The sequence below is a fragment of the Hipposideros armiger genome, unplaced genomic scaffold (assembly GCF_001890085.2).
Source record: "Hipposideros armiger isolate ML-2016 unplaced genomic scaffold, ASM189008v1 scaffold_391, whole genome shotgun sequence".
NCBI lineage: Eukaryota > Metazoa > Chordata > Mammalia > Chiroptera > Hipposideridae > Hipposideros > Hipposideros armiger.
In genome coordinates this window covers 820,001-847,139 of record NW_017731741.1, presented here as the reverse complement: position 1 = coordinate 847,139, position 27,139 = coordinate 820,001, and the positions used below count along the sequence as shown (strand labels likewise).

Here is a 27,139-nt window from a genome sequence, read left to right as displayed (position 1 = left end):
TTGTCTGCTTGTCCACTTTCTTTTCCAATTGCAATCTTGAATTCTTTTTTTTTTTTTAAGATTTTATTGGCGAGTTGGGGAAGCGGAACGCTGTTGGAGGATTGGGGAAGGGGAGCAGCCAAGCTGTTAGCCAGATTGTGGAGGGCGCAGCTAGCTCAGCTCCAAGTCTAGTTACCATCGGGCCGCCCATCAGTAGCTCACCGTAGCTCAGCTCAAGGTGCCACGTTCACTTTTAGTTGCTGAGGAACGCAGCCCACTATCCCATGCAGGAGTCGAACCAGCAACCTTGTTGTTAGGAGCATGTGCTCTCACCACCTGAGCCATCCTGCCACCTGTTGGCAGCTCAGTGGCAGCTCAGCTCAGGCACAGCTCACTGGCCCATGTGGGAATTGAACCAGCGGCCCTGTTGCTCAGAGCTTGCGCTCTTAACCAACTGAGCCACTCGGCCGGCCCTTGAATTCTTTTTTTATCAACCAGAAAGTATGTTTATGAGCATTTATTCTATAAATATTTTAATCATAATTTTCTCTAAGGCTTCTATAGGAAGATTAACTTTACTTGCTTATAACAGCATTGGGAATTTAACTAATACTAAAACTACATGTGTCTTAATGAGGGTGTGCCTTTTTTCTGTCAATTCAGAAAGGAAGCATCAGAACTTGAACTTGGATACAATTGTCTGAAAGCCTTGAAAGCAACAGAAGCTCCTCCTAATAGCACAAACCCTCCCGGGTGTTCACTTTATTATAATAGAGTTTGGCAACCGTGTCTATGGACATTATACAGTAAATACCGCTCATAGCCCTGCTTCCAACTGCCTTGTTAGCAAAATATTTGAAACTCTGGAGATATTATACCCAGAAGCTAAGCCTCAGTGGGAATGGAAAGCAATGGATATTCCCAAATCTGAGAAAAGATCAGTGACTAGATCCACCCAATTAAGAACCCCCTTACCCTTAACAGAAGTTGCATTTTTATACCCTTGGTGCTTTGTGGCTGTTCCTCTGTGTTTATTTGGCATCAACTCTCACAACCGATTTACAGCCTCTTTTTCAACAGATACAAAAAATCAGCCTATGGCATTTCAAGAAACAGGAGATTATCAAAACATTTTAAGTTTACTATTTAATTGCTTATTTATTTCCCCCCATACTTTGAGGCTATGAAGAATTTAAGGGTGCTTTTTAGTCAACACATAAATACAATAGTAAAAAATAAATTAAAATTCAGGATCAGATAAAATGAAAGTGAAGGACACACTCAAACACACACAAACATACAGACAATACTCAGGTAACACTATCACACATAATTGGCTACAGGTGAAACACGAATTTGGCTTTGAGCTTCCTGGAAAACATAACCCAAAAGACAAGTCAGTTGCATAGCATTTATCATCCAAAAGAAGAAAACTTAGAGTTCCTCAGACCAAGCGAAGATTTTATAGATTTTGGTTCAAAATTATCTGTCAATAGAAGTGTGTAAAGTGTCATTCACTGAAGGAGTATCCAGTCAGATATTTTAAGATTAATCAAATAGTTGGTGTTGATATACTTCCATAAAATCAAGGGTTAAACCAATCCATTCTGTTGAGCCTTTTTACTTTGTTGATAAAGGTACCTGTAAACAACATTAGAGTTTTGTTCAAACAGTTTTGGGATGACTTTTGAATAAAATTGTTTTACACATTTTTAAAAGCGTTAACTTGTAACATTTGATGTTTGTACAGCATAAACCTATAGCCAAATGGGACAAAATATTTTAAAATTGTTTAGTGAAATAGTAACATTTGGACTCAAAATAAGTCAGCTCAAAGCTTTACCAGTCACAGCAAGGCAAATTAAGCAGCCTCTCTGAGCTCATTTCCACTTGGAAAAGAGGGAATATGTGACCAAAGATCAAAGATCAAATGACATAAATAACTTGAAAACGCATTGTACGTTGTAAAATGCCAAGCAAATAACTCAGATTGTTATCACATCTGTTAAAGTTGTATAAATGTCCATTAGAACTTTATTTAGACTAAAGGTTGTGATTATAATACTAAAATTTCCCTCCTAAAATTCTTTACCCAGTCAATCTAATAAGTATATACTTGAGTGCTTATCAAATGCTCTTGGTGGGACAAAATGAAAGCATGGCTTCTTAATCAGAGGGGATTAGAATGCAACTTCTAGAACAATGCTATTAAATGATGCAGTGGATGCTCCTGACGATAACCACTCTGCAGGTTGACAGTGCTTGGAGCTGAGTGTCATGGGTTGATTGAGAAGTCTTCTCAAAGCAGTAAGTAACCATAGAGTGTTTCTCCTCCTCTTCTTAATTAAACCCTCTCTGGTCTTGTCATATAGTTTTCATTAACAAGTACTTCAAAACTGATAAAATGTTTGAAGAGCTTTTTAATTAAATTTATTGAGGTGATATTGGTTAATAAAATTATATAGGTTTCAAGGGTACATTTATGTAAAACATCGTCTATATATCGCAGTGTTTGTTCCCCACCAAGAGTCAGTTCTCCTTATATCACCATGTATTTGGCTCCCTGCCCCAGGATTCCAGTTTCCATATGAGATTAAATTTTATTGCCTGAGCTCAGATCTTAAAAGATAATGAGGTTTGTTGAGTTCAGGTGTTATGTGCTACTCGAGAATGACCCTTTCAAGTGTTTTCTAAAAGCAGCATAGATCATTTTAGGCATTGCTTGATTTCCACATGACTTTCTCAAATAAAAGGAACCAGGGCTCTTGGACAAATGGCTAGTCCCAGGGAGATAGCAGGGAAAGTACAAGATAAGCGTGGAATATCTTGTGGTTCCGGAGGATAAGGAAATACTCAATAAACGTGGCTGTCGTGTAAAGAAAGATACAAGAGTCAACTTGAAATGTTGGCCAAATCTGGAGTATCCTGAGCAACAAAATAAACGATGATAATGTCTTAGCTCAGGCAGCTATAGCAAAATAACACAGACTGAGTACCTTAAACAACAGACATTTATTTCTCACAGGTGTGAAGTCTAAGATCAAGGGGCTGTTCAGGCAGGTTTCATCTGAAGCCTCTGCTCTGGGCTTGTAGGCAGCCACCACCTCCTATGTGCTCACATAGCTTATTTGTGCTAAGTGGAAAGAGAGAGAACCAGCTCTGGGGTGTCTCTGATAAGAGCAATTATCCGATCATGAGGGCCCCACCCTCATGACTCATCTAACAGTCTCCCAACTCCAAATACCACCACATCGGAGGTTAGGGCTTTAATGTGTTAATGGGGGCAGGGCATTCAGTCCATAACAGATACTAATAAATTACAACTCATAGAGTAAAATAAGAATATATGTGTCCATGGTCATGTAAATAATTGAATAAATAAATAAATGGGAGAAAAATAAAAGCCCTTCCTTAGAGTAGAATCCCAACTAATAAATGTAAAACATGATGGAAATAAACAATTACCATTTGGCAAATAGACGGTAATAAATTGTTTTAGTCAAGAGTCATCAACTGATGTTTAACTTAGTGGGTTGAAGTATAAAGAGAAGCAGGATAGTTACATAATTAAAGTATCACCCCACAAGATTCTTATTAGTTACTAAGAGAAAAGTAGTAATTTTACAGTGGAGAAACCTGGTAGATTCTATTTTAACCAAGTAATCAAAGTTAACATATATGTAATGGGACAAATCAACTTCATGAGCCTTCTAATGTAATAATACACAATATTATTTTAATATGATTCTTGCAAAAATGCATAACTTGAATTTAATCAGAGGAAACATCAGACAAACCTAAATTGAGAGGCTCTTTCAAAGTCCAAAGTTCATAAAAGACAAAGAAAAACTGAGAAACTGTACCAAATTCAAGGAGACTAAGGAGACATGACATGTAACCTGTGATTCTAGCTTCATCCTGAGTTAAGAGTAGTAGTCATATATTGGGTTGTTGGAAAAGTCATGACGTATTTTTCTATGTTTTTCATTGCAAAAATGCGTCATGACTTCTACGACAAACCAATAGTATACTTTTGGGTCCCACATAACAAAAAACCTAAAAGCAAACACTAAGTAATATGGTTTCTAGTGAATACATATTGATTGCTCACTTACCAAGGAATTTAGATGGTAGAATCTTCTGCCTTCATCTGCACCCCCCCTCTCTGAGTACAAATGTGGGTTTTGAACCACCCATAGAGTACAGATGTGCACAGATAGGCATGTCAAAAAAGCTCTGTCTTTCACTCGTGATTATAGGCTATAAAAATTGAACAGTTGGCTTGGAAGTGCTAGACTCTGCCAAGTAAAGATGTCTCATAATCTCAGAGGTGACTCTGACTCATTTTTTCTGGCCTCTGGAGAACTAGAGAGCCAGGCTACCTTGCTGATGTGTCCTCAGTCCACCTCTTCAGAGTGTCTACCCAGACAGAGAATATCTTGTCTGTTTCCCATTTTGGGAAACGTCACTGGAAAGATCATAAATTAAACTTCCCACTGTATTTTGCCTGAGTATTTTCGAAAATCTACCTGTAAACTTTCAGTTGCCAAGAATGGTAGGCTACGTTATTGAGATCATTATTCTTGATGAAAACAACTAAAACTACGGGGCAAAACTCATTTGAAAGCAGTGATAACCTAACGGCACAGTAAAGAATTGCAGGGCTAAAGTTAAAATGGAAATGGGAACCCCAAGAGGTAAGCTAGAACAGAAACTGATTTTGCTGTGGGGCATTTGACAATTCAAGTAAATTTTAACTTTTGTTTTGACAGCCTCATGGAGTGAAGTGGACATAAATCAATGCTCAGAGCATATAAAAAGTTCAAAATTAAAGAAAGAACATAATAAAAAGAAAGAAAGAAAGAAAGAAAGAAGGAAAGGAAGGAAGGAAGGAAGAAAGAAAGAAAGAAAGAAAGAAAGAAAGAAGGAAGGAAGGAAGGAAGAAAGAAAGGAAGGAAGGAAGAAAGAAAGAAAGAAAGAAAGAAAGAAAGAAAGAAAGAAAGAAAGAAAGAAAGAAAGAAAGAAAGCTGTGACTCTAATAAGAGGCTAGATCTTCAGAATATGGTGAAAGGTGAACAAGAAGTTAACCAGCTTTCACAAAGATTTCCATCCAAATTTTAATTCACCTCATTGGTGCAGGGAACCTCAGCCTCTGAATTTGATTTAAGGTGGTCCTACATTTATTTTGCCCTGATGTACCTGGAAACTACATGAATCTTTTTTGCATACCTATTCATTATTCCTGAAAATATTATCATTAACAATGACCAGTACAGAGACAAAGACAACCTGGTATTTAAAAAAAAAAACCCAAAAAACCAAACAAGTCAATATAAGAAAGAAACCATCAGAACAGATATAGGTCTACAAATATTTCACATACTAAAATTCCACATACAGACTACAATCTGAGTATATTTGCTATGTTTAAACAAATAAAAGCAAAACTTTAATATAACTATACAGAGAAGGAAACCATACCCCCAAAGTGAATAACTTTATAATTGGTATTGAGAATTCATTGACCAGATGATTTAGCTAAAGGAAGAATTATTGAATCAGAAAGTAGGTCAAAAGATGTTCGTCAGAATGCAACATGAAAAAACAAAAAGTGTAAAAGATAAGAGAATATAATTAGGAGATCTAATATACTTTTAACTTTAATCCCAGAAGAAGAGAAAAGAGACTATGAAACACAGAATATGAGACACTTGAACACATAAAAATGGCTAGGAATTTAAAAAAATCGATGAACAATATTTGTTCACAAATTCAAGAAGCCTAACAAATCCAAGGAAGATATATAGAAATTCAATTAGATATAGCACATCCAAACTACCAAAAGCCAAGGTGAAAAAGAAAAATCTTAAAAAAACAACTAGTCAAAATATACTTTCCTCCAGAAATGCCTCAATGGAAACTTCAATAAGTTAGTTCCCAGGGCATGAAACAAGATATTTATTTAGGAAATAAAATCCAAACCATGTCATCTCTTAAATTAACACATTTTTGGTTTTCTTTAATAATTATAAGAAATTGATATCCAGTGTCAATTAATATGCAGACACATTAAAACTCCTCAGCAAAGAATAAACTTTTGCTTTTAATTTCAATTTAATTTTCCAGAGAAGTTAGACCTTGAGGGCATCCACCATTTAATAGAACAAATCAAAACAAAGAAAGCCTTGACATAAAATATCAATGTGGTTTGACTCTCTGGGTTTGAGTAGAGAACATGATAAATTTTCTGCAGATTCTTTGTCTTTTTTTGAGTGTATGGTGCACTGCTTATTCACCAGATTTGGTTTCTGAAAGATTCTGAATATACCCTTCATTTTTTCTTTCTTTTTTTAAAAAAAATATTAAAGTTTATTGGGGTGACAAAGGTTAGTAAAGCTACATAGGTTTCAAGTGTACGATTCTGTAATACATCATCTATATATCACATTGTGTGTTCACCACTCAGAGTCAGTTCTTCCATCACCATATATTTGACCCCGTTTACCCTCATCTACAACCCCCCTCCCCCCTTACCCTCTGGTAACCACTAAACTATTGTCTATGTCTATGAGTTTTTGATTCTTTGTTTGTCTTGTTCTTTTGTTGCTTTCAGTTTTATATCCCACGTATCAGTGAAATCATATGGTTCTCAACGTTTTCTGTCTGAATTATTTCACTTAGCATAATAATCTCAAGATCCATCCATGTTGTCACAAATGGCACTATTTTATTTTTTCTTATAGCAGAATAGTATTTCATTGTGTATATATACTACAACTTCTTTATCTAATCATCTATCGAAGGACACTTTGATTGTCTCCATGTCTTTGCCACTGTAAATAAGGCTGCAATGAGCATTGGAGCACATATATCTTTACAGATAAATGTTTTCAGATTTTTGGGATACATATCCGGGAGAGGGATTGCTGGGTCATATGGTAATTCTAGTCTTAATTTTTTGAGAACTTACACACTGCCTCCCCTTCATCTTTTCAAAGTTAAAGGTTGACTGTCTCATTTACAAGAAAGAAGAAATCATGCAGGTAGAGAGAGGTGGCATGAAGAAATGGGAATAGCATGAGAGCGATCCAAGACAGGTGGATTCCATTCTCAACTTTAGCCTCAATTTGCTGTGTGACTTGGACAAGCCACTCGGCTTCAGGGGTCACAGTTATTTCAGATGGCTGCCATCTTATATTCCAGGCCACATATACCTTGGAGTAAATCTAGATCCCAGTAATGGACATACACAGTAGTTCTCTGGCTCCATCTTTGCCCATGAGTGTGGGACATTAAGTCCCCCACTATTTCTAGGAGCCACTCAAAGGGGACTCATATGTGCTCATGAAACTAGTGATTGTAATTTCCTATGATTTATACCTTCTTCCTTCTCCCTATTCTTTGACTCTCTTGGGGGTCTGTAGATGTAACCTCCACAATGAGATGTAAGCATCTTCCATCAACACCACGCCTATAGTTCAGGGTCCCATTGAGCACTGGGTGATATCTCTGGAGACCTCAGGGCACCAAAGTGGTGGAGCTTTCCCTTCTGGGTTTCTGTCTGTCACCTGGAGCACTGGTCCTTTAGTTCCCTATACTCATAGAGAGGTCAGTGACATTGCTCTTCCATATTTTGGTTCCTATAGACTCCACACTCCCAGAAGTATTGCTTCAAGTTCAGCTGGGTAAAGAGAGAGGAAGGCGAAGGAGGAGGAATAGCTATGAGCTAGACAGATTGAACTTTCATCCATGGCTGCCTATCCTGCTTTGACTTCCAGCCTGGTTCAAAGTGTTAAGAGAATTTCTATCCAGAGACATTACTAGGTCACTTACCCAGGGATCATCAGTTTGAACATTTCCATAAACTCCAGGTATTCCAGGAGCAGGTGCTTCCTTTCTTTATTGGGTGTAGAGTCCAACCAATGCATCAAACAAAATGGCTTCCTGAAATCACTCCAATTGGCGATTTAGTCCTTTGGATTTTGAGTATTTTCCAGTTCTCTATAAAGTGCTAAGCATCCTTGGCTTCATCTGAAAAGAGTCTTATTTGTTAGCTGGGTAAATTAAAAGATGCAGAAATAGGCCACAGTTTGGAGACTTAAAAAGGGAAAGAAGTAGAGAGTAGAAGCTATGTCATTTTTTTTATTCCTCTCATTATGCAACTTACTTATTCATTCTTTATTGTTGCAAGACATTTATTAAGGGCTCTTAGGGGCTGCACTGTGTCCCTCCAAAAGGTATGTTGAAATCCTAATCTCCAGTGCCTCAGGACGTGGCCCTATGTGGAAATAGTGCTATTGAAGATATAATTAGTTAAGATGAGGTCATACTGGAGTAGATTGGGCCCTTAATCCAATATGACCTGTGCCCTTATAAGAAGATGACATATGAAAACACAGAGTCACACAGAGGGAGAATGCCATATAAAGACAGAGGATTAGAGTGATGCCTCTATAAGCCAAGAAACACCAAAGATTGTTGGAAAACCACCAGAAGCTCAGAAAAGGCAAGGAAGGAATCACTTATAGGTTTCAGAAGAATCACGGATCTGCAACATTTTGATTTCAGACTTCTAGCCTCCAGAATTATAAGACAATAGATTTCTGCTGTTTTTAGTCATCCAGATTGTAGTATTTTATTATGGTAGCCCTAGGAAACTAACATAAGAGCCTATGTGCCAAATTTCTTTGTAGCATTTTGGATCAAAGTTAAATTAGATGTGGTCCCACCCTCAGGGAAATGCCAGATAGGATTTGAGAGAGAGGGAAGGGGGATAAAGAGGTTGGTTAAGAGCTTTGTGTTGGTAGTACACTGGCTTTATGAACTGCAAAATAAGGGGGAAAACTGAGCTGGAAAACATGGAGCTCTGGTAGAATGACATGAGTAAGATGCCCTCTGTCTTCTTCCTTTAGAAGTCCTGCAACTAGAGACTACAGCTTTAGAGATTGAAAAGATGGTGTCTGTTTACAAGAAAAAGGAAGCAATGATCACTAAAGTCAGCATGAGTTTAGCAAGAAAAGGGGCTGTCGGGGTCAACTCATCACCTATGACAAGGAAATCAGACTGGTAGATGACAAAAAGTAGCAGACAAAGTGTAGCAAGAATGTATTGATAAACCTGGTAATTTTCCTTATGATGCCCTGATGGACAAGATGGGGTGTTTTGATTTGGGAATTGAGTGAACAGCTATACTTATGGACTGATGATTAATTAATGGAGCTATGGCAATCTGGGTTGAGGTTTCCAGTGAAATGCTAAGGACGCCTTACATAAGTGCTGCCTTGTTCAACATTTTTATCAGTGACCTGCATAACTCAAGCATTGCTGAATTTGTGTTTGATGGGTCAGATGACTTCATCTACACATGGAGTTAGAGATATTTTGAAGAGAGTGACCAAGTTGGTGACCTGAAGGAAAAAAATCAATCACGTGGTACAAGAAACTGGTGAGGTTTACAGGTACATGATATTTGAGTGGACCCAAGAAAGACATGACAGTCAAGAGAAGTGTGTTTTACTTGGATTGAAGGGTTGTGATCAATGGGTCAAAGAATAGAAAGGCAATCTCAGCTTGATATAGGAGAAACTTTCAGGTGTGAGAGGTTTTTTGTTTTTTTTTGAAGAACAGGCTGTTTTTACTTCTATATCTTGACTATGATATTATGATTCCCAAAATTGTTATTTTCCTACACCCCATGTTTCAAACCTCACATGGTAACACCTTTGGCTTGTTACTTAGGTAATTCAGTTTTTCTTTAAGTATCAATCAGAAAAGGAAGTCATATGCTTTCCTAAGACTGTATCTTACTGGTGTATGAAGTACCCCTCATGGATTAACCATTAATCCTAGTGTGTGAAACCTGAACCCTACAAACCCGAAGGGTTGTAGGGCTCCGTGGGATGTGAGAGACCATCTTGCTGGTCCCAGCCCTTTTTGACACAGGAGGACTCAAAGCCCTGTGGAGGCCAGTACCCTTCCCTGAGTTTGCGCAACTAGAACCATAGCACTGCTTTTGTGATGATTATTTGATTATGATTAGAAAAGATTATTATTAGGTAATAAAGGTTGTGGTTAGGGAAGATAAACATCACTAGCTTTGTCAAATGGCTGTGAGTTGGTGACATGAATCATCTCACTTAGAGACCTGGACTCAGAGGATTTATGGTTATTTCATGTATGAAGAACTTTCGAGACTTCAGTAGGCTGCCCCTGTTTGGTTCAGTAGGTGGAGCCAGTCTTCCTCATTAGAATAAGGCAAACAGATTCAACCCAATTATAAATGGAAAAAAAAAAAGTGCCTTCTGTCATTGAAGGTTGCAGAGAGCAGACTGGTTGGAGAACTTGGGTGCCGTGACAAGTAGAGTCAGAGCATGAGTTCCAAGTCAAAATCCATAGGGATCATTGGAGCTCCTTTCTCCAAGGGACAAGTGAGTAACAAGCCTGGCTTTGGATAGCTAGAATTTGTTAGAAAGTTTCAGACTTAAAAACCAGTATTTGTTATTTTCTGGTTAGTTAAGTTTCCTCATACAACCTGGCCCCCAAATGGTATGTATTTTAAAGGTGTTTCACCATCTTACAACTTTGTATAATTATGGTCACCAACTCACTTATTCTTGTGACTCCTAATATGAGCCACAGCTGATTTTCTTTGAATCTACAAAATTTTTCGTCATATTTTTTTAAGAGAAAATATTTTTATTTGAATAGAAATGGACTATTTTTGCATTGCAGCTACTCATTTAGATTTCTGTGCTCTCATTGCTTTTGATGCTACTGTGTATGTGGAGAGAAAATTTAAAGAAAACACACGTATTTAGTTATGTAATTAATGCTTAGAAAAATTACATAGATTGGCAGCAATATCCAGAGTTCATTTAATTTGGATAACCTATGTATTATTGCTTTATGCAACTTTATAAATGATTCATATTATTTGAGAGCTTTAATGATTCTAGAAAAGTGTTAGTCCATGGACTACGGAGGATCCTTTGTGTGCCTCACTTTGAGGGAATAAAAAGGAAAATTGAAAGAAAATCTGACTGTAAATTGGTAACATTGAAAGGACTCATGGATTTATGAAACTCCCAGATTGCCAGAGCACGCCAGCTACATTGAAATATATGTTGTTTTTTTTCCTGCCTGGGCGTGCTCGTTCTGGTCAATATGAGATTACAGATACCTCAGACTTCAGCATATGTCTGTATTTAAAGAGGGAAAGAAAAGAACAAAAATAAAACCAAACAAGACTAAGTGTGAAATTAAATTCTTAAGGTTGATTTTTTATCATTGTTTTAAGTGGATCTTCTCTAGGTTTGTCATAACTTTCTCTTTGTTCACCTGGGCAGCATTTCACTCCTCTCATTTTTGAACTCTTGCTTTGCACTCTGACTTTTATTGCAAAACCAAATGGGACAGGTCAGAGGTTAGAGACCCAAACTGCATGGGGACTCTCAGTAAATACTGCTTCACTTCCCCTGGAAATCTTTCAAAGGCCTTTCCCAGAATATAGGGACATTTTTGCTGACAAAATAAGTGTTTTTTTTAAGGCTGGGGTTAATTGCAAAATCCACAGTACACTTATTATTGGGACAGGTTCTAACAAAGACATAATTGAAATAGCTGACATGAAAGAAGAAAAGGAATGTAGGAAACAAATGAAAAAAGAAAAGGAAGGAGGGAGGGAAGGAAGGAAAGAAGGACCCTGAACACTCCCTTGCCCCTAGACCTCAGCAGAAGGTCTTATGCTGGAAATAGCAGCCCCCTAGGGGATAGTATTTTGAAATATAGCCTCATTCATTTTCTGTTCTCAGTAATTATTGTTTTCCTTCTACAGCACTTCCCTCATTAAAACATGGCTTCATGAGAATGAAGCTTATTGTCTCATAACAGTAAGGACTCAGAGAAAGATATTGGGTTGTCGGAAAAGACATGACATATTTTTCTATGTTTTTCGTTGCAAAATGCATCATGACTTTTCCAACAACCAAATATTTTTCTACATTTCTATAGTATAGAGGGGGGAAAAATGGCCAACATATAAGCATCTGTCCTCAACTAAAGGAGGTAAAAGTTTGACAAACAAGCAATGGAGAGGATTCGAGGGCAGATGACTTGAAGGTTGAGTCTGAGAAAGGACTCCATTCCCTGCCTCACTCCCTTGTAAGGCAGTGGGAGGTAAGAAGGATGTGGTGGCAGAAAAATGAGATAGGTATTACATTTATTTTATAGTTAACTAAGGCTAGAAAGTTGGGTAACTTGCTCAAGGTCACACAGCCATGACTGTGTGATCCCAGACAGGGCTGTTTGATCTCAAAGCCTGTGTCCCTGACCTGCACTGATGCCTCTTTAGATTCACAGTGGATCTTACACCTGTGGTCAGGTAGGAACCGGGGCACAGCTGGGCACAGCTTCAAAGTCAGCAGGGTTAACAAGTGACTTCCAAAGTGGGCCAATAAACTAAGCAATGAGAAAAAACTGATCGTGTGGAGCAGTTTGAAGCAAACAAATGAAAAGAATGCTAGGAAGTGTCCCTCTGGAAATGTAATGACTGTGTGAAAGCAAATACAGACTCAACGAAGAGATCTGTCTATAAGATTTGTTCTAAAGGCTAAAAGGGGAGGGAGAAAAAGGCCAGGGAAGTTTGATCCAACTGACAATTTTCTAACATCTACAAAAGTGTCAGCCCTACATTACAAAATACTGTGCCACAATGTAAAGAACCTGGGACCAACATCTAGTAACAGGGAGAAGATGAAAACAAACAAAAAACCAAAGGCAAAATTTGATTGAAGCAGCACTCCACCGGGGTTTTAAGAAAGGGAGAATATATCTGCTGGATGGGGGAGAGGGGTGACGCAAAAAGGGAGTGGAGTGAAGGAGTGAAAGGGTCAGGCAGAGTGTGTGGGGTCCGTTGCTGCCAGGGACAGGAATTTGACCTTGAGGATTTGCCTGGCAGCCAGGGCAAGTCATCTGCTAATTTGAATTGGGAGGAAATACTTGCTTGGTTTGGTGCCACAGCCCAATCCTTGGGATAGACACACCTGTCTTTTGTCACCTCTTTTCATTCTAATACGGGATAATGTATCTAATACCCTTGCAGGAAATTAGAATCAGAGAAATACACAAGAGAAGTGTTTCTTTAGCTCACTAACCTGCCAGGAGACTGGAGATTTACTGCCAGGAGTAAGCGTGTTAGCGTCTCTGATGTAAAACCAGCAAGGGTAGAATTCTTGTCCACTGTGCTTATTGAGCAGGCTAAAACCTGAAACTCCAGGTTGGTCTTGGTGGTTTCAGCTCCCATGTGATGAATTTCCCTGTTTTCTCCCCAGCTCCCTAACTACTGTGACGATCTGCACGTGGGTCTCTTTCGTACCACACTTTTTTTATTTTAGTGCTTTTTTTTTAACCCAAACTGTTCCCCTAGGTTTGCAAAGTTTCTCCATCACCCCATCCATTTTCCTGAACTTGTGTTGCATCACTCAGCTAAAATGTCATCTGCTCCACCTGACACACCCTGTCCCTGGCAGAGTTAGGAGCAGCCTGTTTTTGTTATGACATCTTCTATCTGCTTGGAAGCAAATCTCCAAGTACTGTCATTGGGGTTAAATATCCAAATCCCCTTTGGGTATTTATGTGTTACTCAAAGTCAGAAATCCTCTCCTTTTAATCGTTGTATCTTCACCTATCAGAGTGCTTTTGCACAAAATAAGTGTTCACTGTTGGTAACATTGCATGATGGGAAGAGGACATGCAGGTGTTGGATCCATAGGAACTGGTTCAGGTCCAAAGGCTCTGCCACTTGTTAGCTGCAGGCCTGCAGGAAACTGTAACCTTGCTCATTCTAGGTCCTCATATTTGACACAGGAGCAATCCAATCTACTACCTTGCTGTGATGACTAAATGAGATCATGTTTATTTCTGGCTCTGAAGGAACTCAAAAAATGATCGTTTCTATTCAAATGATTAAATAATTAAATTTCCTCTTGGGGCACCTGATGATCAAGATCATGTCTGAATTGCTTTACTTTTAATTGTTCAGCCACGAGGAGGAGTGGAAGAAGGTCCTAAGGCATTGAGAAAGGCTGGCCTGCTTGAGAAACTTAAAGAACAAGGTAATTTTTAAGCTGAAAGATGATCAGCCCGACGTCCTTCCTACTTTGAAGGAAGGGGCAGGCTCCTGCCAAAATGGGGTGTATCTGGAATGACGCTTGTACCACAGAATTACAGCATTGGCTAAACCTTAGAAGCACATCCTATTAAAAAAGAAAAATAAATAAAAGCAGTGTATGGGGAGAATGCTCAATAAATATTGCTTATTTACTCAGATATTCTGTCTTTTCAGCCAGAATACTGCATAAGAGAATCTGAGTGTGCAAAAACTGGGGCTGGGGTGGGTGGTAGGGGAGTTGGGGGGATTGAAATGAAAGGCAAGGGGTAGTGGAAAGTACACTACTAGAAAGAGGACCCCTATTTGTAAGAGGAAATAAAACAGTAATAATAACATGTGTGTATGCATACACACACACACACCCACAGAGGCATGCAAATGAAAAATTTTATTTTAAAAGTACAGGCTAAAGTAAATATCATCTTTACATATAAAACTCTGATACAAAGTGTTGGCAAGGATATCGAGCAACAGGGACCGTCAAGTATTTCCAATGAGAATGCACAATGATACAGCTCCTTTGGAAAGCAGTTTGGCAGTTTGTTAAGCATATATTTATCTTTTGACCCAGCAAACATACACCTATGTATTTACCCAAGAGAAGTGAAAACAAACATTCACACAAAGGCTTCTTTGGACTTGAAGGTTTGTAACAACATTATTTATAATAGCCCCAAAATGGAAACAACAAAATGCTCATCAGCCGGTACAGGCATAAATGAAAGGTGGCTGGCCCATCGCTACCATGGGACGCAGTGACTGCACTGGCTGCAAAGCGGCACGAGGGGCTGTGGGGGGAATGGAACCATTCTAAATCTCAACTGGGGTGGTGGTTGAAAGACTGTAGATATTTCTAAATCTCATTGACCTGTACACTTTAAATGAGTGAATTTTAGTAAATAAGAATTATACTTCAGAGAGAGAGAGAGAGAGAGAGAGAGAGAGCGAGAGAACCCACTAGAGAACAGAAGGTTTGGGTAAATGGACTGGACTAGTCCCTCAGTTAACAAGCATAATTTGGTCACATTTTATATCAGGTTAAATCTCCAGAAGGTGTTACTGAATCATAGATACACACAGACATGCATAAATACAATACACAATGATAAGTTAGTCCAGAACACTGAACTCAGCCCATATCACAGATTTACATGAAGCTCTGTACCTTGAAGCCTCTTGCAGGGCCTTGGAGGAAGTGCACCCAGGTCCTTAGGAATTTTGGGTTACCTTATTTAAAAAGTGTAATAATGAAGCCTTTATTTCCCGAGCTTGCTGAAGCATTAGGCTCGATGGTAATCACATATCCTTATTTAATTCTAACACTACCACCATGAGGCAGGTACAGTGGACGGAGCGGGGAGCCAAACTGCTTCAGCAGGTGACAGGATGGATTGAAACCAAGGGCTGTTAATATGGAATCAGAAAATTTAGAAAATACAGGTGTATTTTCATATATATATATATATATATATATATGACTTCTTTATTATAAATACAAAGCATGGTAGAAAAGCAGGAAACACATAAGCAGAGACAGAGACAAGATCACTGCCACCCGTTAAGCCCAAACCAGAAGGTTACCACTGTTGTCCTTACTCGCCTAAATGGATGGATCCGGGAAGTATTTACTGAGAATCCAGTGCACAGCAGGCAACGCCACGGGGCACAGGTGAGACGACGATGTCAGGCAAATGCAGACATGGCTCCTACCTTCACAACTTGCACAGTCTTGCCCTATTTTTTCCTTTGCTTAGACTTTAGAAAATATACCTATTTTGTAAATTTAAAATCATCCCGCACAGACCGTTTTGTACTATTTTTTTTTTTTAGTAACCTGTGACTTTTAATTTTAATTATAGAGTGTGATGTCAAAGATTATGGGGACCTGTCCTTTGCTGAAGTCCCTAATGACAGTCCCTTCCAAATAATGAAGAATCCAAGGTCTGTGGGAAAAGCCAATGAGCAGCTGGCTGGTGTGGTGGCAGAAGTCAAGAAGAATGGAAGGACCAGCCTGGTCCTGGGTGGAGACCACAGGTCCTATTTCATGACGATCTCTATGGGAGTTGGGCACAAATAGCATTTAGAAAGAATAACCAAAACCAGGAGAGAAAATGTGGACGGGAAAGCATCGATCCATAGTTTTTATCGATTTTTCTGCCTTTAAAAAAAATTCTTGGTTACTACTTTATATTGGAAACAGACTATTTGAAGTCTTGCATTGTCTTCATTACAGCAGAAAATACATGAAATATGAATTTCAGTAAAATTATCAGCACAGGCTTACATTTCTAAATAAATAAGCACTGAGGAAATTCATAGTCAGCTTATTGTACCTGATTACTGATAATAGAAACAATCCATTTAGGCCAACATTAAAAGGTGTTTTCCATCATAAAAGTAATACTTACACAATTTTTGAAATACACTTATAAAAGAAAAAAAAAACCCAGTAGTGATTGCAGTTCCCTCACAACCATTTCAACTGGAGTTGAAAATCTGGCATATTTCCTTCAGGCCATATTTTTTTCCCTTGCATATGATTTTGTTTGACAATTGTGTGCATGTGTGTGCGTGTTTGTGCGTGTGTGTGCGTGTGTGTGTTTTGTTCTTAATCTACAGTACAAATTTCCTTATGTTACTTCATGATATATAAGCAGAAGTTTTTACTCTTGCATAATTTTTCATTAAGGTATTATACCACTATATATATATATCCATCTTGTCAGATATTCAGGTTGTTTTCAAATTTTCACCATTACAAATAATGTGGCAAAAATGATTTTTGTGCATGTGCATGAGCATTTTTAATGTTTACTCTCAAGTCCCCAAAATAAGGTACCAGAAGTATGGTTAGATTAAAAAGTATAAATATTACAACAGCTCTTGATGCAGGAGTCAATTACTTCAGCCCCCTCACTTTTCTCTTCCAAAACCAAACTGTTAGCAAGGCTCCTGTGTGACAAAACTGCAGTTGAGAAACAGGGCCTTTCCATTTTAAGTGGAAAAAAATTTTAATATAAATTTTAAGAGTGGCAAAAAAGACAAGAACCCTAAAGAGAAACATCAAGACGAATAATCAACACTGAACACCATGGCACGACTGCTTCCACTTCGAGAATCGAAAAGTTCATGATTCTCTGAATTGTACTTGCAACATTTATGACTGGGCAAATGCAGGCATTGTATGAAAAACACTCATCTTTTAACTGTTGTGTTAGCTATTAGCTGTTCCATTCAGGCAAATTTTCTGGAGCTTGGAGTGTTTGAGATGAACACTGAGGGTACAGAGCAGGCTCAGAGTGGGTCTTTAAATGTATGGCAGGAGAGCAGTAAGTTCAAGCACAGGATCTGAGCGTTGAACAGAGTGAGTGCGAACCCGGAATATACTGGCTGAAGTGGACATAAGGACTCCCGAGTGATGCTTCCCAATTGTAAAGAATTGGGTTTTTAAAAAAATGGAAGGACTCTGTCATAATTCACTTGGGAGAATTAAATATTTATTGCAGAAAAGAAGCCTGCTCTGACCCTGAAAATGCAATAGTGTACCATGCTAAGAAATTTCTTGTGTGCCTTGCATTGTCACACAAATTTAATTTTTGGTGAAACTAAATTTGCTATTTTATTAGAAGGTAGTTTTGAAAAAAAATACAAATTATTTAGTAATGTCTCAATGTAAATGTAAGTTGTTAGTAAGTATTAAGTGTAAGCTCTGCTTTCTCTATCATTTTCATTATTTAGTTGGCATCTTCAATTTAAAACCTATGAGAAATATCAGCCACTTTGACTTAAAGGAAAATCAAGTGAGAGCATTGAGTGAATAATATGATGTTTGTAATGATATTGCCAACCTGATGTTCAGACTTTTTCCTCTAAAGCCTGGCGATTGGCAGCATATCTGGGCATGCCAGGGTCCACCCGGATCTCTGCGTCATTTGGGTGGATGCTCACACCGATATCAACACTCCACACACAACCACAAGTGGGAACTTACATGGGCAACCTGTGTCTTTCCTCCTGAAGGAACTAAAGGGAAAGGTAAAAGGCTGGTTGGTATTCTATTGCAAAATAATAAACTTCGGCAGAAGTTTAGGAGAGGGATGTAAGAACCCCTGTGCCATCTTATTCTTGGTATAATTTCAAACTGTTTCCTCGCAGCCCATAACAATGGGTTGTCAGGTAAAGGTGGTGAGCTCTATGTCTCTACTTTCCTTGATAGGTTGCAAGCTGACTTTATATATATCATCCATTTTGATTCTTACACTACCCTTTGTTAGCAGGCGGGGCAGAGTAATCTTTTATAAGCAAGTTTGCAGAGGTTCAGAGGTTACGATATATGCAATCCAACAAGTGTCCCTAACTTTCAATGTAAGATTTTCTTAAGAGAAGCACAGATAACCAAGTGGAAACATTGCAATTTTAGATCCCCGATATACCAGGATTCTCCTGGGTGACTCCCTGCATATCTGCCAAAGATATTGTGTATATTGGCCTGAGAGACGTGGACCCCGGAGAACAGTAAGTTTATTCCTTGATGTGACTGACTTACCATCATTTTTGTCCTTTTGAGTGCTAGGTATATTGGCCAAACCAATGATAAAAAATTATTTTAAGCACCAAGTCTATACATCTATACTTATGTCTACATATGTTTATGTACATACATATATATATATATATATATATGAATTCAGATTATTTTTATCTTGATTTGCTGTTAAAACATATTGATACATGGTTTACAGAAGTTAAATACTGTATGTATCTTACCACACTGATCTTTTCCTTAAAAGGAAATAGGAGGGTATAAAGTCGGTCTCCTTATTAATTGTAGATTATCTTAATATCTTCTTTCACAGCTACATTTTGAAAACTCTGGGTATTAAATACTTTTCAATGACTGAAGTGGATAAACTGGGAATTGGCAAGGTGATGGAAGAAACATTCAGCTATCTACTAGGAAGGTATGATGCGTGTGTGTGTGTGTGCGTGTGTGTGTGTGTGTGTGTGTGTAACATAAATATGATTAAAAGAACTTGCTACTGACACTAATCACTGTGAGTTATTACTAAAGCCTTTATGTAAAATCACGGAACTTCACTGAGTTACTGTTTTTATAAAGCACGGTAAAAACTATATGTATCTACTAACTATTAAGACAACTTTAAACTGAATTCCTTTCCCACCTCTTAAAAGAAAGAAAAGGCCAATTCATCTGAGCTTTGATGTTGATGGACTGGACCCATTGTTCACACCAGCAACTGGCACACCAGTCATTGGAGGTCTGACTTACAGAGAAGGCCTCTACATTACAGAGGAAATTTACAAGACAGGTAGGTATGAATCTGAGTGAATGAAGAAGCGAGCATACACATGGTTAACAGATATTTATACTCTGATCTGAGAATCAATCCTCTACTGACACAGCCGGATGCCCATCACATGAGGCAATAGCGACAGTGGTTTCAGCTGATCAACACCTCTTTTCACTTCTGGATAATATTTCAAAGATACTGAATTTAAAATGTCACCTATTTAGTGAATTACCTTATTTACGTTTGTTGTTGTAGGGCTACTGTCAGGATTAGATATCATGGAAGTGAACCCATCTCTGGGGAAGACACCAGAAGAAGTAACGCGAACAGTCAACACGGCAATAGCAGTGACCATGGCTTGTTTTGGAGTTGCCCGGGAGGGTAATCATAAGCCTATTGACTATCTTAACCCACCTAAGTAAATGTGGAAACAGTATGTAAGAATCTCACAGCTAATGACATAATTAGCAAATCTAATAATGTACTGAAGCTTACAGTTGGCCTCTTAAAGATTTGGTGTTTCAGAAGAATGTTTTGCCTTAGTAAATATTAATACAATTAGTATAAACTGTATCAGTTCCCTCTTAGTGTGAAATTCAAGATTTAGAAATTCAAAGTTTTGTAAAATTAAAAAGCTTGTATTTCCTACATAAGCCCCCATGCATAGAATGGGATTCCTGCTATCAGGAGATAAAACTACCCCATCTGAAAAGGGACCATATTTCCATGTTGTTCAAAAGATGTGATTTTTATAATAAACTCTTTATAATAAGATTCTATCACGTCTACATGATTCTAAATATATGCAAAATACACACATACACACACACACACACACACACACACACACACACACGCACACACATTCTGCTTAAAACTACTAAAAGGATTTAAAAAGCCACAGTGAGTTCATCATCCCCAAAATATTGTAAGACCTTGGTGAAACTGAACTTTCTGGCTCTGGTTTCTTCATCTGTAAAATGGGTAATTATAAGGCTTCGGCAATCTCCATGTTCATTAATATTAGATGACCACGTTTTATTTTTTTCTAACCTTTAAACATGGTGTTGGTTTATATTTTAAGCATAGTAGCCTCTGGGAGGTAGAAGAAAGAAATCAAAATGCTATTTGTTTCTAAGGTCTGCTAATTCAAATAGGGGTTTCACCTAAAACTATCAGTGATTTCCAAACACCCCATCCTGCACTCATTGCAATTATACTATGTCTCTCATTAGCTGAAATCTTTCAACAGCCCAGAAAACTCATCTTGGCTCTGGAATATAGTGAAGAGAGTGGAAGAAAATAAATGAGAGTGAACTATAATCAAAACCAGGGAAGCAAACTCCTCTCCTTCTTCCACACTTGTGCAGAACTCGAGTGGACTGTAATGAAACAGGCCCCGTGAAAGGGGCCTTTTATTGCAGCTGTTGCAACAGCCATGTCAGCCTCTACCTACCAACTGATTCTTCACATGCAGCCCAGGGTTTTAAACCTAACTATTGACACTATATGACATAATTAGCAAATCTAATAATGTAAATCTAATAATGTAAAATGTGACATAATTAGCAAATCTAATACGGACTTTGTAAGATATTTTACTGAATTACTTTTAGATAAGACCAATTATACTGGATCTTGCTTTATGTATTGTCCTATATAGTAGCCACATGTGGTTATTTAAATTAAGATTAATGAAATTTAAAATTCAGTTCCACATTTCAGTGCTCAATAGGCACATGTAGCTGCTAACTACTGTATCAGACAGCACAGACAGAATATTTCCACCACTGCAGGAAGTCCTACTGGACAGAGCCACATTAAAGCTATAATACTATTAATTTAAAAACAAACAAACAACACTTGCAGGAAGTAATGAAGAAAGGCACCCTCCCCCCACCTCAGGTACATTTTATACATAAAACTTCTGTCTTCTATTAATGTCTCCAATTAATAATGATAATTCTTTTAAAAGCCTATTTGGGGAAAATCATATTCCCATTTTTTACGCTAGCGAGGAAATAATTGAATTTTTAATAAATTAATTGGAATGTATATGTCCTTAAGAAAGTGGTATTTTTACTTCCTTTATTCTATTTATATAGTACCAGTGTCACAATTATTTCTATTCTAGGATCTCAAGCAATATATTCCTTGAGGTAGCAAGACTATATTGAGACCATGTTAAGAGCAATACTTGAATTCATTTCTAGCATAAAATTTCTGGAGAATTTTAACAAAAGCCTAGAAAAATTACTTATACCATTATATAAATTTTAAGCTGGACTTGCATGGCAAATAAAGATCTAATGATTATAATAATATGAACCACAAAGAAGATAAAAATCGAGGAAGAATGTATTTGGAAATAAAAATTTGAAGTACAGTTGGCTATAAACTTCACTAATTCTTTTTAGAAAAACAAGTAACTCTTAATTCCTAGGTAAAGGTCAGTTACCGACTGTACTGTACAACCCATGGAAACAGCCCAGCTCTGTTATAACCCAGTCAACACACTACCTGGAACACAGCAGACATTCATTCAAATTGAATAACCAATCAGACAGTTGATTCATTCAACAGATTTTACTAATCATTTTTCAAGTCTTACAATAGTAATGCCATTCCCCCCCCAAATTAATATTGTCTCTCAAAATCTAATAAACTCTAAAGAACCAAAAGGTACACTGTATTTAAAAAATAAATAAACATTTTAATATTATAAAAATTCAAAGAATCATATCAGCTGCCAGGTGACTGTCAACCTGGAAAAGCTATTTATTTTTAAAAACAGATTGGAGAATCACCCTTTATGTATGACTTTATTAAGTTTATGTATTTCTATCTATATTATTTACTTAAATAACTTCCAACTCTTTTTATACACTAAATTCAAATCTACAGCAAAGGGAAAAACTTGCCAATCTACCTCAATAGAAACATTAGCTTACTAACTTGGAAATCTACGCTAAAAATGTTAATCCATTTACAAAGAATATGAAACCGTTTGCTCCTGCAATGCAATGAAACTTACAGTTCTTTATTGACAAAAATCTCTTATCCCAAAGATATATCAAAAGATTTTTATGTATAAAAGGGTTTGTAATAATTTCTACATGTGTGATGCCTTTAAAATAATGTATTTGAAAACTGAATAAGTCATTAATAATAAAAAATAAAAACAAAAGCAATGGCTAGAACAGGAATGAATGAAAGTATCTAATAAGTCATTTGATCAGATACCTCCACATTCCTAGGTAGCGCTAATAAACTGTTAGGGAAAAACATCTAGCTTACTTGATCTCTCAGAGACATAAGCACAGATAGGGAGATGGGAGTTATAAGGTGTCAATAGATTCACCATTTGAATCAAAATAAAACAATCTGAACTTCACTGCTTCTGCTACATCACTATGTAACATAATCATGTTCAGATTTAATAGATTTGAGTCCACTTTCAAAGACAGATGTATTTCCATTCTCACCACAGAACATCCTGACGTCACTGAGTTCCTGGTAAAGACACTGGCACCTGATTAGACTGAGGTGCTGGAGACCCACTATTTATGGCTTGTGGAGGCACTGTAGCTGGTTCCATCTTGCTAATGTGTGTGATGAATCGAAGGCGAAGTTTTAAAGCTGGTTTTAAATTACAGATAATCTTCTCTACCTAAGAAACGAAAACACATTAAAAATATTTTAACAAGAGAACTGTAATTTCCCACCTTTTAAAGAAGTAATTTACACATATCCTGGACAATAAACTAAGAAGTGGGGTGGATGAGAAGGTTCTCTACAGGTTTTGTGTTTTAACAAAAGCAGATACAATTATTTCACGTGAGAAAAACCGTATGTTCTCCCTCACACACATTATAGCTATGTATATATGTGTAAGTGCATTATCTATCTAGACACACATATACTTACAAAAACATACCCACTCTGCCAAAAGCTAGTAAGTTTATTTACACTGGAAATTTTACACATGCAACAGGTGATCATTTTTTGAAAATGTCATCTTTGCAGAAGCATGAAGCACGATTATATTTTGAAGTTCTTTGAATAATGTATGACTGTAACATTTATCCACAGAGCTAATTTTTTTTGGTCTTGATTTATACTTGGAATGCAAACTAAATAATATCAGATCTACTCTTACTGAAAATACTTTAAAGAAATATATAATACATCAAGCAGTTTCACAGCTTTCTTAGCTTTACTCAAATGCTCTTTCACCTTGCTGGGAAAGATCAGCCCATTTACAATTTTTTTTCTGGATTCCTCTGTGAAAAAGTGTCTTCAGCCCAAACATAAAGGAGATGCTAAATAAGACATGTCTGGATTGGTTCCCACTCAACTTTCCTTGACAATCATGCTGAGGCATAAACGAGTCGACATCCTCCCCATTTCCCCAGCTCCAAGGAAGGAATCCAGGAGACGAGGATGCATGTGTTTACATATCAGTTTACCTCCCTTTCCCATTATAGAAGGAAATCAAGTATGAAGGGGAGGTCATTTAACTTCACCTACCTGCCTACTACCGCCACCCTTCTTAAACAGCTGAGACCGTTTCCTAGATAGAAAATTCAGCTATGACTTTCCACTTCCAGACAGCTCTACTAGGAAGTGGTTCTTTACATGTTGAGTCAGAATGTGCCTCCCTTTAACTTTACCAGAGTTTATACACCCTTTGAATTGACACAGAACAAATCTAATACCTATTCCAAATGGCAACTCTCCAAATAGTGAGGACATGAACAGTTCCCTAGGACTTTTAAAATTCAAGTCAAGCATCCCTACTTCCTTCAAATGTCCTTTCTGAAATTATTCTCTGGCTCCTCCTGGCTTCAGGCTTCTTGTCATGCTGCAATTGGTCCAGTGCTTCCACAGTGCACCCTAATCACTGCGGGACAAGGAGGACCGCCTTCACCCATAACACACCTGTCTGGTCTTTTCAGTAGCCACATCCTACTGTTTCTGCCTAATGAGATTAGTGTTGGTCAGCTAACTCCCTTAGGTCTTTTTCCAATGTTCTGTTGCAAATATCAAGGGGGAAAGTGTGAGAAATTGTAACATGTATTTACTCTTACTTTAATACTATAGCCAGAATAGTATGTTCATGTAGCCTAAAAAGGTCTGCTATCAATCCTTTCTCCTTAAAAGAAAATTAACAAGAACACTCACCCAAACAAAAAAGTCTATCACCATATATGCATGTTTTTCAAACAAAACATTATTAGAAAATAATTAAAGTTAACTTACTTGTTCTTTTACACTGTCACCGGTAAACATATACTTCATATGATACAGGAAGTCACAGATGGGATCCATGTAATTTAAATGTGGGCTACACTGGTCTACATTCAGCAACATGTCATAAAATGCCACACCAATCTGTTTGACAAATCGTATGAAATTATTTCAATAGTCAGAAATGGTCCAATAATTCAGCATGATGCAGCTGGACTCCATTCCAAGGCTAGCACAGAGGGGTGCCATGTTTTTGAAGAACTGTCACTGATCATACAAACCTCTGTGCGCTTGGAAGCTATGACATGGCCTGCCTTTTAATAATGGAATCGATAGTGCTACAAAATGCCCCAACAGGGCTTAAACGCAATTTATCTTTATAACTTAGTAGTTTCTCTTAAAATTAAGAGATAGATGATCCCTTTTCAGGAAACCACCTCTCAATTTCTGGGACAACTGCAATCTCAGGGATCCTTTAGATTATACTTCTTATTTCTATTTGATGGCTCATACTTTTAAGATTCTACTCCTGACTCATTTTCTTTTCTCTGCACTTTTGTTATAGGTGATTGACATCATCCAGTCCCATGTTTTTAATTAATTCCTCTGTACTATAGTGTAGGTTTTCAAATGCATTTCTCCATCCTTATTCTTCTCAACCTTGATGATGGGTTTTCCCCCATGCATTTCCAATTCAACACATCCCACACCAAACTCATTATAGGTATAGTAACTCATGGGCACACTAAGTTCTCTAAAATCACTCTTAGATTCTACTAAACCAACTTCACTACTAATAGTTATGACATGCAGTTTGAAAAACACTGGGAAAGAAACCTAAATAGATCTTTTAGAACTTAATTTTATCACAGAAAACCCAAATTATACTTTACCTCTATCATACATCGAGTTCTCTCTTGCTGAAATCTTTGTAAAAATGGACCCACAAGATGGTACACATAAAGCAACTGGAATTCAGTCTTCACTATAGGAAGAAGTACCTCCGTGAGAAATCTAAAATTTGAAGACAGAAATTTCTTGTGACTTGAAATCAACTGAATTGTTTGAATTTTGTTAACACAGCCTATCCAAGTATGGCAATAATTTTTTAAAAACTCCTTTTAATTTTGGTAACGTTACTAATCCATCTCACATTTCTCACTAGTTCTTTTCATTTGATTATTGGAATAAATTCAGATTTAAAAGTCATTCATAAAATTAATTTTAAAAAAGTGAGAAAAACCAATCTAAGGTAAATGCCATTCTCAAGAAATCTGAATCGAATTAATACCAATTTTATAGTCAAGATACATAATCAGAAAATAGGTTAATATCAGTTACTCAGGTTTCAAAAGGCAACTTTTGGAATATATTCTGAAAAAAAACAAACGTGACTAAGCCTCCTTAAAATGTAATGGAAAATTAGATACCCGATTATTAATAGCATATACAAATTAATTTTTTTATAAACAATTCTGTAATAAAAGAGACTTCTGATTATGTAGAAGTTCCATTTAACTCTTACTTTGCAAGGTGTTCTTCTGAATGAGATCTATACCTCATGTGTAAATGAGATTAAAAAAAAATGAAACAAGTCAAATTTCTTTAAGAAATCATAATACCTACTTGGGGATGAGAGAAAGTTGCCCGATGCTGGAATGGTGCCACACAGCGTGCGCTAGAGCTAACGTATAGCTACAGCTCATCTCGGAGTAGGACTGATGGCATGCAGTGAAATCAAAGAGGCGGAATGGATAGCCAACCCACTCTGTTTCAGATGTCAGGCTGGGACTGCTGATAACGCTCACAATTTGATCATGAAGCACAATCCAATATGGCTCCTTTAAAACCAGAGGAAAGCCTGATGAAAAATATCACTTATCCAGTATTCCACCCCATATCTAGTGTCATGCTCCCAAACCTAAAATAACAGCACTTTCTCATTCTTGAGTGTTTTCTACTCATCCAGCTTGTGTCTATGAGCAATGGGAATTTCAAGACCAAAACTGGGTGGCCTCATCATAAGTTAATAACAACCTAGGAGAAGTGTCTGTGAGTTAGAGGGCTCTATACATGCATCTGTCCTGTTCATTTAGTTCCTGGTATTTGCTACACAGTAAATCTATCTTAATAATATTTATTATATAGACAATACTGGTACACATATGTAATTTATACATAAACAAACATATTTTAGAGGTGTGTAAGGAGAAAGTGATTCATAGAGGTGCATAATCAGACAAGTCTGGAGAGCCCAGGGTCAGACAGTATTATTGATATTCAAAGATACCACAACAGACAAGTGTGTGGTGCTGACTGGACACATGTGGAGGTCATGGAAGGGAGACGTCACGTGAGCGCAGAAGTCAGGGAAGGGGTTGCTGAGGAAGCAGACCTAAGCTGGCATAATGTCTTGTTCTCCAACATATCA

At 37.4% G+C, this 27,139-nt stretch overlaps 2 protein-coding genes across 3 annotated transcripts in view; one reads left to right on the top strand and one right to left on the bottom strand.

Moving 5' to 3' along the window:
- Positions 1–10,262: 10,262 nt before the first annotated feature.
- ARG1 (arginase 1) lies at positions 10,263–20,230 on the top strand. The gene is made up of 8 exons (XM_019663498.1): positions 10,263–10,406; positions 14,018–14,090; positions 16,006–16,180; positions 18,022–18,181; positions 18,567–18,661; positions 19,003–19,107; positions 19,340–19,476; positions 19,714–20,230. Exons 1-8 carry the CDS (start codon positions 10,350–10,352, stop codon positions 19,878–19,880), a joined length of 969 nt encoding a protein of 322 aa, XP_019519043.1. The 5' UTR covers positions 10,263–10,349; the 3' UTR covers positions 19,881–20,230.
- MED23 (mediator complex subunit 23) overlaps positions 20,082–27,139 on the bottom strand; it is a 42,703-nt gene continuing 35,645 nt past the window's right edge. For both annotated transcript variants that reach the window (XM_019663496.1, XM_019663497.1), the window contains 4 exons: positions 26,335–26,549; positions 25,602–25,722; positions 24,721–24,852; positions 20,082–23,128 (listed from right to left, as the gene is read on the bottom strand). In XM_019663496.1, coding sequence (XP_019519041.1) covers positions 22,961–23,128; positions 24,721–24,852; positions 25,602–25,722; positions 26,335–26,549 — 636 coding nt within the window. In that variant the 3' untranslated portion in view covers positions 20,082–22,960. The remainder of the gene's footprint in view (positions 23,129–24,720; positions 24,853–25,601; positions 25,723–26,334; positions 26,550–27,139) is intronic.